Source organism: Pseudopodoces humilis, chromosome 8 (assembly GCF_049639895.1).
Source record: "Pseudopodoces humilis isolate 2021_Gansu_Grassland_sample_001 chromosome 8, ASM4963989v1, whole genome shotgun sequence".
Classification (NCBI taxonomy): domain Eukaryota; kingdom Metazoa; phylum Chordata; class Aves; order Passeriformes; family Paridae; genus Pseudopodoces; species Pseudopodoces humilis.
In genome coordinates, this window is record NC_142207.1 from 9,072,747 (window position 1) to 9,089,921 (window position 17,175).

General features: G+C 43.3%; 1 protein-coding gene across 2 annotated transcripts in view; it reads left to right on the plus strand.

The window, feature by feature from the left end:
• The first annotated feature begins 5,124 nt into the window (after positions 1-5,124).
• OSBPL11 (oxysterol binding protein like 11) overlaps positions 5,125-17,175 on the plus strand; it is a 50,924-nt gene continuing 38,873 nt past the window's right edge. Inside the window, exon 1 of one of the 2 annotated variants that reach the window (XM_014249525.2) lies at positions 5,125-5,193. Coding sequence is in view for 1 of the 2 variants with exons in the window: in XM_005519638.3 (XP_005519695.2) it covers positions 10,283-10,422 (140 nt within the window). In the remaining variant the exon portion in view is untranslated. Of the gene's footprint in view, positions 5,194-10,280; positions 10,423-17,175 lie in introns of those variants that run through there. The other variant, XM_005519638.3, reaches the window with a different exon arrangement.

Genomic DNA, 17,175 nt, shown 5'->3' on the forward strand with positions numbered 1-17,175 from the left:
CTCCTGGTTTATATAATAAACAAAAGCATTGCAAACTGTGTAGTGTTTTTTTTTTTCTAAATGAATGTGGAAGTTTTTAACTACAAAGAAAACCTGTAACAGTTAGGTGGCCTCTGGACTGATTTATGTGGCCTCCACATCACGATTATAATGACCATTTGGTGGGAGCAAATAAACTGGCACTGAATGAGCAGGCAGATGGATACAGCAGCACTTGTGAAGAGCAGGGGACACAGCTTGGGACCATGAGTGCACACATTAGCTTATCCATCTGTGACACCAATTGGCTGTGGAAATATATAACTTGTGCTGCTGCTGAACTCTCCTCTGGATTTGTGTTCTTATTGCTCCATGGAGATGCATAGGGAAGCATTCACTGTCACTTGTTTCAGGTGGTCTGCAGGCAGTTTTAGGTATCAGGTTTGGTTGTCAAAGCTGTCTCAGTGGCAGTGTTGTGTGAGGCACCGAGAACTGGGTCCTTTGTTAGATTCCAGAGCCCTGGAGCCACAGAGCACACATTGGCGGGTGCTGACAACTGTTGTTTTATCAGGCAATAGGAAGGATCTGCTCTTTCCCATGGAAGCTCCATGTTTGTTTTTCACATAAGCCCAGGAGAGTTAGCTCTGATGAGTGAGTCATTGGGACATAACAGTTATAAAAGCTCAGTCACCATAAAGGGAGGCTAAAGACAACTCTCTCAAGGCCACCCCCATGCAATCTCACCTGATCTTCCACGCATAATGGGTCATACATATGACCCAGAAATTACACAGATGAACTGTTTCCCCCTGCAAACAGAAAAACCTCACCATCAGTGCAGCAAAGCCAGGGCAGCGACAGTAGATTTTGCTAAACCAGGTGTGGCTCTTCCTATGGTGGCAATACAGTCTTTGAACATCCTAAAAGAAGTGACTGAGAAATGCCAAATTCAGTATCCTTTTTAAGACTGGTTAGAGGTTTTGCCCCCTCTTCTCCTACTGAGAAGCTATTTGAGACCATTACTCCTCTCACAGTGAGAGGCCTTCTTCCTGTTTCATATCCAACTTCTGCCCATCTGCTCTATCATGAGTGCTGTCTATAAATGTGAATGATTCTTCTCCCCTGATGCTTATTCTCCCTCTCTGCCTGACTAAAACCTCAAATGTCTTTACAGAGAGGGAGATCATATCCCATCTCATCATTCATTTTACCAAGCTCAGCAAGACATGCTGTCTTGGCTATTCCTCTGATTATCTGGATGTCGCTTTGTACCTGCTCCAGGATGAATTCAGGCTTGCTGAATGCTGATTACCTGAATGATTCCCAAAAATTTCAGCTGAATTTTACCCAGTGTTTTGTATCTATTTGTTTATTTGTCCTGAAAATACAGGGCTTGCTACATGTAAGACACCATTTATCTTTCTAGTAACTACACCACACACAATTCTTCCTCTTCTGTTGTTGATAGTGGATAAATTCTAATTTACAGCAGAAATGTTACCAATTTTTCAGTACATGTCTCTGCATTATATGCTGTTACATTTCTTCCCATGTCTGTTATTAGGGCATGATAATTATATAATTCTCCATTTAGAATTTCCTCTCTATTGAAAATATCTCATAGATTTGTTGTTAGCAAATTTCATTACCTTACTCGTAATATTTGCATCAAGCTAACTAATGAAATTACTTACACTTACTGACTACTCCAGTCCTATAATTTTGCTCTCAGCCCCATCAGCAGTTTTCACTCCCAATTCTTTTCCTTCATCATTTTATAGTGTTTATGTTAATCTTCATCTTCTCAAGTTTAACTAATAATTATCTAGGTAATACCAAATCAAATGCTTTACCAAAGTTCAGGTTGATAAGATGTATTATTTTTCCTTTGTTCTGATATGCCATTATCTATTCAAAGAAAGACATTGAGCTGGTCTACATATAATGTGCCTAATCTACACTTTAAACCATTTTTTGCTTCCATTCATGTAATTTGTTACTTATGGCTAACATTTGCTCTAAAAAGCCTGAAGATGTCATTGATGGATTTTTTTCAGTGTTCAGAAGTGAAGGGTAAAGAGCCTTCAAGTTTTGTGGCTGTGTTACACAATAATTTCCATATCCATGCCCTTTAGCCTCTTTAGTGTGCTGCCTCTGCTCTCTGGTGTTAGTTACATTTTTTTCCTTATGGAGTCTGAAGCAATATCTTCCTTTAGCTTTTAGGCATCTGCCCTGCTGCTATTGTGGTCAGTGCTTTCCTTCATTTCCTTTGCAATCATGCAGTACCTTTATGTCCTTGTTTCCCTTCACTGTGCAGGTCTGGTTCGTTTTGACTTTGAGTCATACCTTTAATTTTGGATGTTTGAATGACAGATCTCTCTGCATATCACTCCCTTCTCCTTTTTTTTCACTAGACTTTCTGCATAGTCCTGAGATGTCCTTCACAGTCTGCATCAGTTCACATCCTATGAAGACATCTGGAGCTACTGGTAATATTCAGCCTTTGTCTGATCTCTTTGGAGAGAAGCAGCATTCATGGACATCTTCTATCTTGTGACTACTTGAAAGCAAAGCAGAATATGAATTTTTCACTCCCTGGGTGATGATCAGATAGTCTTGCTCCTTGGCATCTTAAGGAATGCAGGCTTTGGAGTTTAGGGAAAGAGGAGCTGAAAATTGAGGTCTGTTTTTATATTTTTCCAAGCCTTGTGGGCTGGTGTCAGCAGGACTCACACATTTGGTTTTCTCACCTGTGAATCTATTGGTAAAGTCTGGGGTAGGTCTGGAGTTTAGAACAAGGATTCCCAATGTCAGCCTTGGTATGTGAGAGGACCCCATCTGTTGTGAGTGTCCAGAGAAACTTTCTCCTGGTTGAGGTCTGCAGACCATTAAAAACCTACCACTTCAGCTTTACCCAAAATGTAAGTGCAGCGCCTGACCTTCACCTTACACTGGATGGCCTGGTGGACTGCAGTGTTATTGGAATTACTCAGGTATCATGGGCCTCTTCATTTTCCTCTGGAAAATGTTTGTGCATAAGCTCTCCCTGAATTACATCCTAAACAGAAGATTTGCATGGTTTTAAATGCATATATAAACACTAAATTGTTATGCTTAATTACTTTTAATTATAGGTAGTAAATAATGGCCATTTATACTGATGAAGCATGTAATATCTCAAAAAGACTCTTACAGGATATTAGGCACAAATAAACAGTGTCAGTTTGCATCCCTAAAAGCTGACAGCCCAAATTACTTACAGTTTTACAGCTTCCACATGGACTTCTTGCAGCCTATTTTTATCAGTCATGGGATCTAGGAAACAAATCAACAGTGAAGCTTTGACTCCACTCATTTAATTTAGTTGATTTTTTCTGCTTCAGGTTCTGATCAGACTATATAGGAAGAACTTTCTTTTCACACTTAAGTTAGTTCTTCAGCAAGGTACTTAGCAGAAAACAAGACTGTATTTTAGCTGTATAGAAATCTACATAATTCCAAGCAATTTAAGGAATTCACGTGGAACAGACTGAGAGGTCAATTGTAAACCATCTGTAGTCTTCCGGGCTTTCTGTAATCCAACAGAGAAAGTTTTTGGGAGAAGAAATAGGACTACAGCAGAACTGAAAAATGCCTTTGACAGAAGAGAAACAGTATTGGTAACTTAATTTTCTATAAAACAGATATCAAACCCCAGGCAACAGACCAACAAAGACTTTCCAGAATCCCAATATACCCATTCTGTAGGCAGCACAGGCTGCAACAAAAGGAAGGATATGATTTGGAAATTAAGAAGTAAATCAGAATTAGCTAGAGTGTGCAGGTAGAAGATCTGGTGATGAGAACAGCACGGTATCAGTATCCCTCAAACAGAGCTTAAATGGAGACACAGCAGTGAAATTATTGACTATGTAGGTTTGCCTACAAAAATTACCAAGTGCTTTGGTTTGGTTTCCAAGCTGAAGATGTTAACATTATACACCTGGAAATGGCACTTGAGACTGGGATGACAATCACCTAAACATGATAATGGAGATCTACAGCAGATGGAGAGATACACATTGCCATAGAAACCGTGCAGGAAAAGTGTGTAGGAGTAAAGAATGGCACAGAAAAGCATCTGGGAAAAAGGCCTGAAGAGCTGAACTTACTCAGCAACTCTTAAGGTTAGATGACACATTAATAAAAACACAGTTGTTTTTCAGCATATAGAGAATCACAAAGGAAAGGAGTCCTAACAGTGAGCTGCAGAGCCACTGAAGGCAGCACTGCCATATTGTGCCATAGTGTGGGGCAGAAAAAGTCTCTAGAGAAAGTCTGGAGATGGCCATGAGATGGATGAAAAAGCTGGGAAGTCACTCAACCAGAACCACAGCACCTGCTCCCCCTGTGCCTGTTGAGCACACCTGGACCCAGAGGGGTGATAAAAACATGTGCATTCTTTGGACTTCTGTCCCAGCAGCAAGCCCATGGAGGGTGACCCAGCCCGGCTCATTCAGAGCCTGCAAACTCTCTCCCCTGCACAGAACCTCTTGGATGGTCCCACAGTGATGCAGGGTTGACTTCTCTGTGATGGACTCCCATGTGGCTACATTTCTTGAAGAAACCAGGCCCTAAGCAGACAAATGTGTATTTTTGAATTCCAGAATTCCCCACACAAAGAGCTTGAGTAGGGGAATATCTCTTTTGGGGTGAGTGATGTAGCAGAAAAGATCTCCTTGAGCTCAGTGAGAGGAGTCACCCAGGGGTTGTTGAGGCAAGGCAGAAAGCAAATCCTCCCATGGTGCAGAAGGACCAGGCAGAAGTGACAGGGTTCAGCTGCTGCCCTTTGTGCTAGAACAGCCTGCACTCAGCCACAGTGGCCTGTGAGCCAACACCCCAAGCTCCCTTCCTGCTCACAAGTTGGAAAGAAAAGGGCAGGGAGGCATCCCTGTGTGGCTTGAGCAAGCAGAGGGTTGGCACTTGGAAAAGACCCAGGACCACACATCCAGCTGTCAGCAGCAGCTCCATCACACGGCCAGATTAGAGCCATGCATGCTGACAAGTGATGCAAGGGTAGGAAAGCGGATTGAAACGTGGGGCTCATCAATGGTGTGACTGTGGAAACATCTCAAACTCTGATTGTAACACAGTTACCTCCTGGTGCTTCTGCTGAGCTGCATCTCTGGGGCAAGCTTTAGTCTGTGTGGGGAGTTGGAAGTCCTCCAGGACAGTGTAAGTGCTTTGAGGGTTCTGGGGCTGGGTGGTGGGCAGAACCATCAGCTGTTGGGGTCTAAAAGATAAAGGACAATGTGAACATGCTGATTTGCTGGTGTGGAGCAGGAGGGGGTGGTGTGGGCTTTGCTCTTGTGTGGTGGCTGCAGAGCAGTGTTGCTTCTGACACTTTTGCAGCTCCCTGGCTGCATGATGAGGATGACAGCTCCAAGATGTGGCTCTGCATGCAGAAGCATTAAAGAAAACTTACACAGGCAGCAACTCCAAAGAAGCCTCTCCAGAGGCAGATGCAAGGTCCTTCAGTCCTGTTCTTCACTGAGTTCTCAGGGCACGGTCCTTTCCTCAGAGGGTGTCTCTCAGAGGGGAGACTACTGGGATTACATTCCCAGTTTCCAGCCAGACCGAGCTTTTGCTGCTGCTGCCCCACTTTCCATTTTCATGTCAGGATTGTGTAGGGTTGAGGTAATGCTGGACTCCACAGCATGACTCAGTGCAAAGTCACACTGTGTGCTGCTCAAAATGGAGCCAAATGTGAGTGGGCTGTGGACAAGGATGTAAGTAATCACTTACTTTGTAAGTAATGTAAGCTGCTGTCGTGTGTGAGTGTGCTGCTTTCAGCTGGACCTGAATTACAGCAGGATATGACACATAGGGACTGATAGAGAAGAGCAATGAAATTAGGGAATGACTGACAGTGATTGAAAAAAGATTTTGACTCCTTAAGACTACAGAAGATCTGATGAATAACTGTTCAAAACAAGAAGCAAGTATTGTGCTTCATACATGTTAAATAGCAAAACCAGAGACCCAGTCATGCCTCTAAAGCTCCAAAATGTCGACATTCTGTCAAATTACATTCGCCATGTGAAGTACTCTGGTGAGCGGAATAGTTTGTCTTACATCTACCTGACCTTACTGGACATTTTCACCTATGGCCAGGAGAATACAGCCTTGTACTCAATATGTTGAAGGAGAAAGGCTGTTCATTTTAACCAAATTTCCTTACTTGTTCTTGTGTTGTGGAATCTACAGTTTTAGTGGGTAGGTATCGTTTATACTTAGTAAGAATAGGAAGTTCTTTCCTGTTATCCAGACGGGACCAGAAACATTGTTTCCCAGGCTATTAATACAGTATCAGTTTCCTTGAGAAAGAATTTAACCTCAAAAACAATTGTACAATTAAAAAGTGCTGATACGAAGCTCTATCAGTGACGTTACTTTTCTGTCATTTTCTCATTGCCTGGCAGCTCCCCCAGTTCAGCAACGATATGAAAAGTTGCACTTCTCATGCAGTAAAGGCAGGCTGGCTTTCCTTTCCCAGGATTGATGCCATTCCCCCGTATGCCTGTAGAGGATGTAGTTCCCTTAGCAGACAGGAGCAGTAATAGTTTTGTCTTCTGTGGCCCAGGTACTAGAGGCGGACCCAGATTTAAGACTGTTCAACTTGTTCTCATCCTAAAATACTAAGCCAGGAAAAAAAATTCTGAATTAGACTAACAAGAAAGTGATAAAAACCTCGTATCATTATATATATATGTATAAAATTTTCACTTTCATTTTAAGCATGAAGGTGATGAAAATGATGGAAAAATTCAGAGCTTTTACTCTTTGAACCTTGCTCTGAAGGTGGTCTAAAGACACAATAATAATTTGAAGAAATGATAAGCGTGTTAATTTGGTTTAAATTGAAAGAGAATAGGTTTAGATTAGATATTAGAAATAAATTATTGCCTGAGAGAGTACTGAGGCACTGGCACAGGTTGCCCAGAGAAGCTGTGGATGCCCCATCCCTGAAAGTGTCCAAGGCCAGGCTGGATGGAGTTTTGAGCAACCTGATCTAATGGAAAGTGTCCCTGCCCATGGCAGTGGAGTGGAATAAGATATCTTTAAGGTTGCCTCAAACACAGGCCATTCTATGACTCTATACATAGCCAGACTACAGACTTTGAAGGAAATAAACAAGAGTTGTTTTAGTGTTGATCAGATCCTGGGAAGTTTCTTGAAATTAACAGAATGATTAGTTGTGGTAAATTTGCTTGAGCTATGATAAAATACAACCTACTTCAGCTAGTATCCATATTTGGGGCTACAAGGATTTGATTTGACAAATGACAATAAACATTTGTTATCCTATTCATGTGTTCCTCCTCTGGATCTGCAGCTCTTCCTCATCTCCTCCTCCAGACATAGGAATCCCGGGCAGTGGTGAGGCTTGGGCTGGCTGTGGAGCCCCAGGACTCACCCTCTGCTGCTTTCCCAAGGGCCAGGGCGAAATCCGGGTCCTTTTGAGCCACTAAATTGTAACCAGGGATGGAGACTGAGAGCAGTGAACTGAGCACAAGCTGTAATTAGTAACATCCTAAACTAAAGAGAAAAGGCAGCTCAAACTGGGTAAGCTCTTAGCAAACGTGGTTTAGCTGTCAGCCTTTCTGTGCTATTCAGCATTTTGTCAATGCCATCTTACGAGAGCCTCTGGTATTGCACATGCAGCACCTTTGTTAAGATACAAAAGCAAATGCATAGGGGGAGAAAACACGAGTTTACCATGCTCAGGGACCAAATACTGAGGGAATGAAGAAATATGCACTAAGGACTGCTGGCCTGTCTGGGGTGTTGGAAATGTTCTGGAGGAACATTGTACTGACCACCTGTGATGGTTACAAAGGTCAGGTATGGGTGAAGCTGTGTCTCTGCTGGAACTCGGTGTCCTTGAGCAGAAGGGAAATAAAACACAAAAGTGGAACTCCTGCCTGAGTTGCTTTTGCTTCAAATTTTCCTGGGAAAATTTCAGGGTTACTGGCATACATTAAGATACCATGCAATTACATATTTTCAATTAAAATTTGAAGGGATTGGCAGAGAAGGATGCAATGTGTTTGGAAAGCAAGTGTGCAGTTCTGGCCAAAATTTTCTTTGACATGTTACTCTGCTGGTCTGCTCACCTGTAGGTTCCCAGGGAAAAAAATGCAGGAAAAAAGCCCTTTTTTTTTTGCCTGCAGTGACAAGCATGCTCCTGTAAAGGTAGAAGTGGTGAATTTTATGTCTGTGCACTGGTAGCATCTCCTGTCCCTTTAAGAGAGATTCTGGGCATAGATGCAACAGGCAGTGCACACTGATCTGTTGGAGGAGACTGTTTGTGTGCTCAGCAGGGAGGGAGGGATACGTAGTAATTTAGAACCAGATTAAAGTTTATAAATATATATTGAAGACACAATGCTCATAATGTATTGTCATCATTTGCTGGCCAAAGGCAAAGGTGTTTTGAATTTCACTGGGAAAGTGGAAACATGCTGGTAGGAGGTAGGAAGGCCAGGGCAGCTTTCATGGGGTAAAAAGCTGTTACCAGAGGGGTGCTGTAAGTAAATAAACTACTTGTCTGAAATATGTTTTCATTTAAATTTTTGCTTCTATGTATGATTCTCACATAGGGAATTTTTAGCATCTTTTGCAACACAGCTGTTTACAGTATTATAAGTGTATAATAAGAGCTGGAGAGTGGAGGAGGAAGTTTGTATGAGATGAGGATTGGCCTCTCTAACAACAGTCATGTCTGGTTCTGCCTTCCTCTTCTTCATGTGCAGATTGATTAAAGTTAGAATGAGGATCCTTTGCCCCTGATTTTAAGAAATAATGCAGCTGCAGTCAGTGAAGCTGTGGTTGGCCAAAAGCCATGCCTGGCCTGAAAGATTTCACAGATACAGACCAATCTCTCCCAGTTAGATACGCTGGCATTCCATGAAAGAAAAATGCAGTAATTGGAGGAAGAACAGGAGGAAAAAAATGTGTTTCCTCTCAAGGCCATGTCATGGCATTGCTCAGTGCGTGAAGTGCTGGGTTTGACCCTGCTCTGTGGGTCTCAAGCAAGATTCCAGCTGTCACATCCCTTCTTGTGTATGCCACAGCTTGGATCCCTCACTTCTCTCAGCCCGCTCTTATTTTGCAGGAGAATTCCTGTAGCCCTTGTGTGGGAAGATGACTGGGGGTAAGAAGATAACTGTATGGAAATCATAGTGGAAAATATGGTTGTTACTCCCTGGATGGGATGCGGTGAGCATCCCCGACCTCCCACACACAATCTAAGGAGGACTAAACAAAAGGCTGGAGGGGAGTGGAGACACTGCAGCCAGGCTCTGGCAAATTGCAGAGGAGGGAACTCGGTGGTATTTTCTAGCTGATAATCCACACAGCAGCTGAAAACCAAGTGAGATAAAGGAAGATATCCCACTGTTGAATCAGTATCCGTGGCAAAATCACTCTCCTTGGACTGAAACATCTCCATCCAAAAGTTATCGCTGGTTCTATCATGATCCTCACCCAAAGGTATAAGCACTCCTCACTGAGATGTATGACTAAAGACACCCAAGTTTCACCTGGAAGTGAAGACATAGTGAAAAAGTTATATAAGGTAGGAATATAAATAAAATAATATGGAAGTATGTAAGCTATGGAATGGAAACAAGTTAGGGAAGACTCCACTGTAACTTCTGGGATCAGCGGTGGGTGGATCTGCCTTCTCCCCTCAGGGACGCCTATAGGGCAACAAGTGTAGTATGTAAGCGCTCAGTGATCATCTCGACCTAACTTTTGTTTGGGATTACAGCTTGTTCGTATGTCGCTTTGAATTCCTGTACTGCTTTGTACATGCTTTTGCGGTCAGATACTACCACCGGCAATCCTCGACCCTTAATTGCCACAATTTTATTGTTATTCCGTAACCTGCTAACGCGAGTCCTCCCAGAGCGCAGACAGCCAAATCAATTATTAACGTTTCGAGGAAATCGCCCCTTTTTCACGCGACCCGCGAGTTTCGGACGATTCCGAAGGTTTGCGAGCGCTGCCCGCACTAAAGATGGCGGCGGCGCTGACCCGGAAGGGGCGGTGGGGCCGGGCCGGGTGAGGGAACGGGAGGGCGGGATCGCCCATCCCGGCGCGGCCGTGCGGGAGCCCGGCCAGCCCAGCGCGGCCAGCCCGGCCCAGCCGAGCGGGGTGCGGGGGTGCCGGCGGCCGCCGCCATCGCAGCCCGCATGGGGCGGGCTCGCTCCGTGCGCCGGGGCCGGGGGCGCCGCTGAGGGGCGGGAGCCGCGGCGCCATGCAGGGCGCGGACCCGGCGGCGGCCATGAAGGGGCCAGAGGGCGAGGGCAAGACGGAGCCGCTGCCGGCGGCGGGGGGGCAGAGCGGAGGCAGCAGGAGCGGCGGCGGCCGCGGCGGCAACAAGGGCTGGCAGTACAGGTGGGCGTGAGGCGCGGGGAGGGGTGGCGGGCCCGGAGCTGCCCCAGCGCGGGCGGGCGCCGTGCTGACCCGGCTGCAGCAGCGCTGGAAGCCCGGCGGCACCGCCGGGGTGCGGCACGGGGGACACGGCTCCCTCTGCCCCTGTGCCCTCCGTCCCTGTGGTGCCCGCGGGCGGGCGGCTCCCGTTCCCCATCAGCACAAAGCTGCCGGGGATGATGTGCCTTTGCTCCTGCCTTTCAGATCCTCTTTTCCCCTCGCGGAACGTGGAGACCTGTTTAAAGTTGGTGGAGGCGCTTTCCAGCCTTTCCAAAAAAAAAACCCCAAAAAACCAAAAACCAAACAAACAAACTTTGTGACGAGTTTTAGATCTTTTTAAAGGACTTAATGGCAGTAATTAATTTTTTTTATTGGTGCTTTCTCTTAGTTGCTGGTAGCAAAACTGAGTGTGCACGGAGTTTCAGTCTTATCTAACTTGTTTTAAGAACGGCTGTGCTTAGCATAAACGCGGTGATTCCTGAGGTTCAGCAAGTCAGCGGAGGGGCGCAGAAACAGCCGGAGAAGCTGAGCACACGGCATTAGTTTGAATTATTTGTCTGTGTGTTCGGGAGACTTGAGGGTTTCCATATGCTTTTCTTCTGCTGTGCTTTCTGTTTGAACACATTCCCACTCACACGCTGGTAGCGGGCTCTACAGCATCACTGGAGAGATTTCCGAATCCCTGCTCCCGGGTCTCTCCTCCTTGGCTGGAGTTCTGTCATGTTGCTGTTGAAAATGCTGCTGTTCTGTTAAGTTTGCACACTTCTCCTTCAAATGGAGACTCTCCAGAGCCGTCATCTGGCAGCCCAGATGGACTGGCTTGCTGTTTCCCGCAGAGCCGGAGCGTGCTACAGACGGGCGGAGGGACAGGGGATGACCCCGGGACACGAGCACCCAGGCCCGGGATGTGCAGGCACCGAGCGCCCTGGTGCTTTTAATAGGGAGTGAACAGCGCGGTCATTGCTGAGAATCTGGGTCATGAGTATTTCACTTTTCTGGTGACTAGTGCCGGAAGGAGAAGTGGTGATTTCAGGGTGACTATTGCAGGCTGTTAAGTCGGGAAAAGCTAATTGTCAGATGTAGCTGTTGGCTGTTTTAACCACTGGTTCCAGTTGCTTTTAAACTCTGGATTCAAGTAGAACTGAATTTTCTAATGAAAATTGCTATTACTGTAACTTACTATCCCTGTTTCACTGTGAAACACAAGAGTTAGTTTATGCAATCAAAATGGAAATGTTTTATATTTTTATGTGGAAGTGAAGGGATGAGATGCCTGATTTGCCCGGGCGTCTTTTTAGATATACTGTGTTGGTGGTGGTGGTCACTGGTCAGCACTATACAGTGAAATTCCACTTTTTAAAATTATTCATCCAATTGTTTTGTTTCTTCTTTTAGTGCTATGGCTTGTATGACAAATGATTTACCCTGAGTGTTAGCCATTTTGGTGGCATGACAGCTCAAAGTGGGAGCTGTCCTTTTCCTTGTAGCTATCAATATCTTGTTTAATTTGCTCTAAAACTTCTGTGCTTTTTTTTTTTTTTTTTTTTTAATTCTAGATCATTTGGAGAAATTTAGTGTACTAATTCTATTATCGAGGACACTTGAGATACTTCACTGTTAATCTCTGCCGTGTTTGGAATCAATTATTTACTCCTACATTTGTCTCTATATCTAATTACCCTTAAAATATCGCCTTTCCCCTGTCTCCCTAGAAAGCCCTCCTGAATGAGATGCTCCAGCTTAGTTTTCACTTTGTGAATTACTTCTGTGCTAAAATGTATTTGATGAAGGACAAACTCCCCAATGATAAATCAGTGTCTAACATACGGGTATTAAAAACAGATTTTCTGGGAAATTTTGGTGAATGTTTGATATTTAGCTTTCATAACACAGAGTTTGAGCAATGTGTGGTCTCACAGATTGGCAGGAGTAGGGTACTGAGGTACTCACTCTCAGTAGACCACATCTGGTGTAGAAGTTTAGCTCACTGTTTGGTGAAGCAACTGCTCAAAACAGCTATAGCAGAGTTGTCAGACAGTGGGACAACAGGTACTTGATACTGAAATGCTCCAAGTGGGGAATTAAGACCATGGATAAAAAATAAACTTCGAGGACTGCTGGAACCTGAAATAATAAAAACTGAATCTCTCAAAGAGGCGCAAGTTCACACATACTTGGCACAAATTAAGTATCTAGAAAATAAAAAATGAAGCAGGAAGTCTGACTTTATATTTCTGTAGGGGAATAATAGGGAGATTTTTAAACAGCTGTGATAGAGTTAGATCATATATTTCTTGCAGTGGAGACGAGACAACCAGAGACTGCCAGACACTTCAGATGATGTGGAATTAAAGCTGAGTGTCCTGTCAAACCTCCTGCTTGAGGCCTGTGAATTGGTGAGTTTAGGCAGCCAGTATAGCAGTGCCTCTTCTGGAATTTGTAAGGGTTTGGTTTCTTCTGAGGGTAGGAAAATGATTATTTTTTTAATTATTATTATTTTACTTATTAGAAGTTAAGAGTTCTTGAGAAACTGCTCTTCTAGCCATCTGACAGGAAATCTTGTTTTCTTGTGAATATATGATCAAGTCAGAGTGTGTCTGAAAATGACCAACCATTGGCTTCATTTTCCTCACTGGAGTCAGGAACAGCCTGAGAGTTAACTTGCAGAGAGAGCCTAAGAGGCTGCGCTGCACACTGAATTCTTTAACCCTGTCTTCATTTAGAGAAACAATTACCAGGATGTAAGACATCAATAACTTCAGATTATTAAAAGATTACTTGATAAAGTGGTTTAAGATTATAATATTTTCTTCATTTTTAACAGTAACCAAGCTGTGAAGTAAGTACGGCCTCATCCATAGAAAGACTTACTTGCACTCGGCAATTCTGCCTTAGCTTATGACGATCTTCATTTGGTTTTTGCTTTGCTCTGGGTTAAATGAACAAGAGTGCTTTCAAAGCAGTGAAAGGAGACAGGTTGGGCTGGTACTTCTGTGACATGTGATTTGTAGTCATTCAAATAACATAAAAATTTCACATCCAGAAAGCAGAATCTCTGTCTATGAGCTGAATGGAGAGCTGATCAGAACATGCCAGAGAAGTGTAACAAGTCCTGCCAGCTTGGCTTGAGGGGCTTTCAGATAATTTTGAGAGAAGTGAGTGGCAATCACTGGTTCTTATTTATCTACAAAATGAAATGTTCAAAGCACTGTGGTTGACTAGAGAAACAAGATTGTCTTTCCCAGTTGGATACATGCTAATGTGCTGTCCTCTTATGGTTTTTTTTAGTGGTTCTGCTCTCAAATACGCAGATCAATTCTGCTAATAAAAGTATCCCCAGCATTTCTTCCCCTGTCATTAGAAATACAGGCAAAATGTTCATGTACTTCCCAAACGACTGCTGATTTTGAAGCTTACAAGTTATATTTCAAAACCTATTTGCTTTTTCACTTCTGCTTGTATTTTTGTAGATAGCTGCCTTTGTTCATTATTTCTCAAGTGGTTTTAGCATCTGTTCACTACAGATTTAGCCATGTATAGTTATAAAATGCTGCAGATTGTGTCTTTTGCTCTTTGTTTAAGGAAGTGAGTTACCTTTTGTTAGTTTTTCCTGAGAGTTTACCTGAGTGCTGCAGGGTTATTCACAGTTGTCAGTTAGTAGAGAAAACCATTTAAATGAAATTAGCTTCAGGGAGTAAACTTCCTAGACTAATAGTATATGTATATATATTTATATATTATTACATATATATTTTTTTGTGACAATGGCCAGTAAGGGAGTTCCTCATTGTGGGTGGCTTCTGCTTGTCATTAATTAGCTTATTAAGACAGATTCTCTTGTAGAATTACTCCATGTGGCTTTGGGCTGGAGTAGGAGGCTAAGAGCAGAGAGAGACTTGCCAAAGGGTCACACTAAATGTTTTTTGGTATTGAATGCAAATGGATAACAAATTTTAAACAAGTGAAATGGTTACCAGTCTTCTTTTGTGGGTTTTAGAGCTTTTCCAGTTGATACTATGCAATGTGCATAGTATAATGATACTATACTATGATACTATTCATAAATACTAAAAAAGGGGAGTAAACAGTTACTGACCTTAATTCAGTCTTCTGTGTTTGAGCAGGCCAGCATGTGACAATGTACCAGGAGAACTGGTAACTGGAACAAGTGAATATATTTCAATTCTGCATTTTGAGATCATCATGAACACTTTTTCATAAAATCATCCAGTAGGAAATGTGTTTTAAAGGCAATGCTCGTTTCTAAGTTTGATCCCAGTTGACGCTGAGGATGACTAACAATGCTTTGCACTTCAAACACGTAGAAGCAAAGCATGTGAAACTGAGCTAAGCTGTGGAAGCTCTTGATTTTCATTTGTGCTATCTTGCACCATCTAATGACAGTAGTAATTAGTGATGATCTAATTAGTAGTAGTAAAAGGAAGTGTCTTGAAACTGATACAATACTGTCCTTGTGTTGTGGGTGTCCCAATGTCACTCTTAGTTGCAAGATGTACTGAGTGTTCCTAGTTTCTCTGTTTCTGGTCACATTCCAAGAAGTGTTTGATCTTGGGAGGATAAATTTAATCTGTTTGGTCTTTAAAGCTGGAACCAGCTTGGTATGAACAGGTACAGGAGGTGATGGCAGCTCAGTGTTCAACAACATTTGCTGACTTCTCCCTTGCTGGTCTTCTGTTCTTGTCTGGGAAATCCTTGCTTAGGCTGCAGTAGGGTTGTGTGAGCTGACCTAATCAACTGGCTCCTCAGTGTAGGCCAGAATTTAAGCTACACTCTGTTGCTTGCTAAGTAGGAGAAATGTCCCAAGCCTTCATGTAAATGTTAGTGTCATCCTAGGACAGTTCTCTCTAACACTGGTACTTCTAGTGCTTCCTTTCCATTACCCACCTCCCTTGTTCTGGATTTTCTTTTTGCATTGCTTGAAACAAAATTCTTTGGGATTCTAGCTGGAATTTAAGTATATTTTCTGGAATCAATAAGTGTAACTCCCTTCTTTGTAGTGCACAGCTGCAGAGGGAGGGAGAAGCTATAATTTTATGGTGTCACTCCCTGGTGGGAGGTCTGGCAAGGGCTACTCCTGTTTTGATTTTCCTATGCTCTTGCAGATCACCTCACTTCCTCAGTATCCTGCTGTTGTAAGAACCTGCTGGCACTGTCACACTGAGGGGCCAGCTCCCAGGGGAGCTGGAGATGTACTGGCATTGTCTGGATTGGCTGGTGGCTCTGATGTCAAGCCTGTGTCAAAGTGAGTCCTGGCCTTCCTTGCTTCTGTTTCTGGAGATGAGTGGAGATACCTCAGCACTGCGGGACCTTCAGAAAGCCCATGCTGCTCATTTTCTGACTTGTTGCTGGTCTTTTGAGGTGTGACTTGCAGTGCTGAACAGATGATTTTTCTCTAGCAGTTGCTGTGAAATTCAGAATTTATTTCTGTAATTTTATATGCTCCTTTTTATTACTAAAAATCAGATCAGGAGTGTTGTCACATTTGCTTGATATGCTGGAGGGAACTGGCTGAAAAACCTGGTGCCTGAATTTCTCTATCCTCATTTGACTTTTTGTTTAAAGAGTATATCATGCTCCTAACACTAATTTAGAAATTCTGCACCTCACATAATTTGCTCATTAGAATAGACAAGAAGCTCATATTTAAAATGATCAGCCAGTTACATCCATCTCAGGATGCATTCTATATTATTAAAATATTAAGGTCATCTTTTACCAAACTGATTTTACAGTTGCTAAAGCCCCAGGCACTTCTCAAAAGGCAGGTGAGCCCTTCATGTTCACACATGTATTTAAACTTGGAAAATTGGTGTTGGAGCAGATGTGTCATAAATTAAGAGAAGTAAATCTTTCTATGAGGGGTAGTGAGTGGATACAGTTGGGGAAACAGGTTTGGGTAATTTAAACAGGAGCTACATGTTGACTGATGTTCTGGTAGGGAATGTGAGCCCAGTTCCTGAGCTAGGTGACAAGGTCTGGGTTTCCTTCTCCAGCCCTGTGGCTCCTCAGTGGGTGACTGTCAAGAGCACTGTCCCTCTCTTGGTTTTCAGAGCCTCTCCATGTTGGACAGACAGGGGTGTCACATGTGGGAGTTGCTTATGTTCATAGAGGCACGTTCTCTTAAAGTTCAAATTAAGCTAAAATGAAGATGCACCAATTTTTGGGTAGTGTCTGAATATCAAGTTGTGTTGTTCACGGACTAGATTTCTGAAGGAGTTGATGGCTGTTAAAAATGTCTTTCTGTCACTAAGTGCAAAGAGTATTTTTCAATTTCACCTTTTCTAATGTAATTATGTAGCAGAGATTAATTAACTGGAGTACATCATTAACTTCCTCCTGTGCCACACGCATTCTCTCCCCAGAGAGAAGATGAAAAACAAGCTGTATGTGCCTGACCTAATCACATCGCTTGATGCAGAAGCCGAAAGCACCAGCTGCTGCTGTTATGTTATCCTGGGAAGGTTCCTGTGCTGTACTCATCTTACTGTGAAAATTAAGGCACAAGTGCAGTGGCCCCTGTTTACTTACAGACCTTGCCTTGACGTGCCCTCTGATCACCTGCCAGTGCTGATGAATTCTTGTACGAGATCACTGCCTGCTGGCAATGCTGCCAGACAACTTTCTTCTTAGGGTGCTTTCAAAGCTTGTACCTTTTCAGATTTTCTATTCTCTGTGCTCAATGCTGAAATGGGAGGG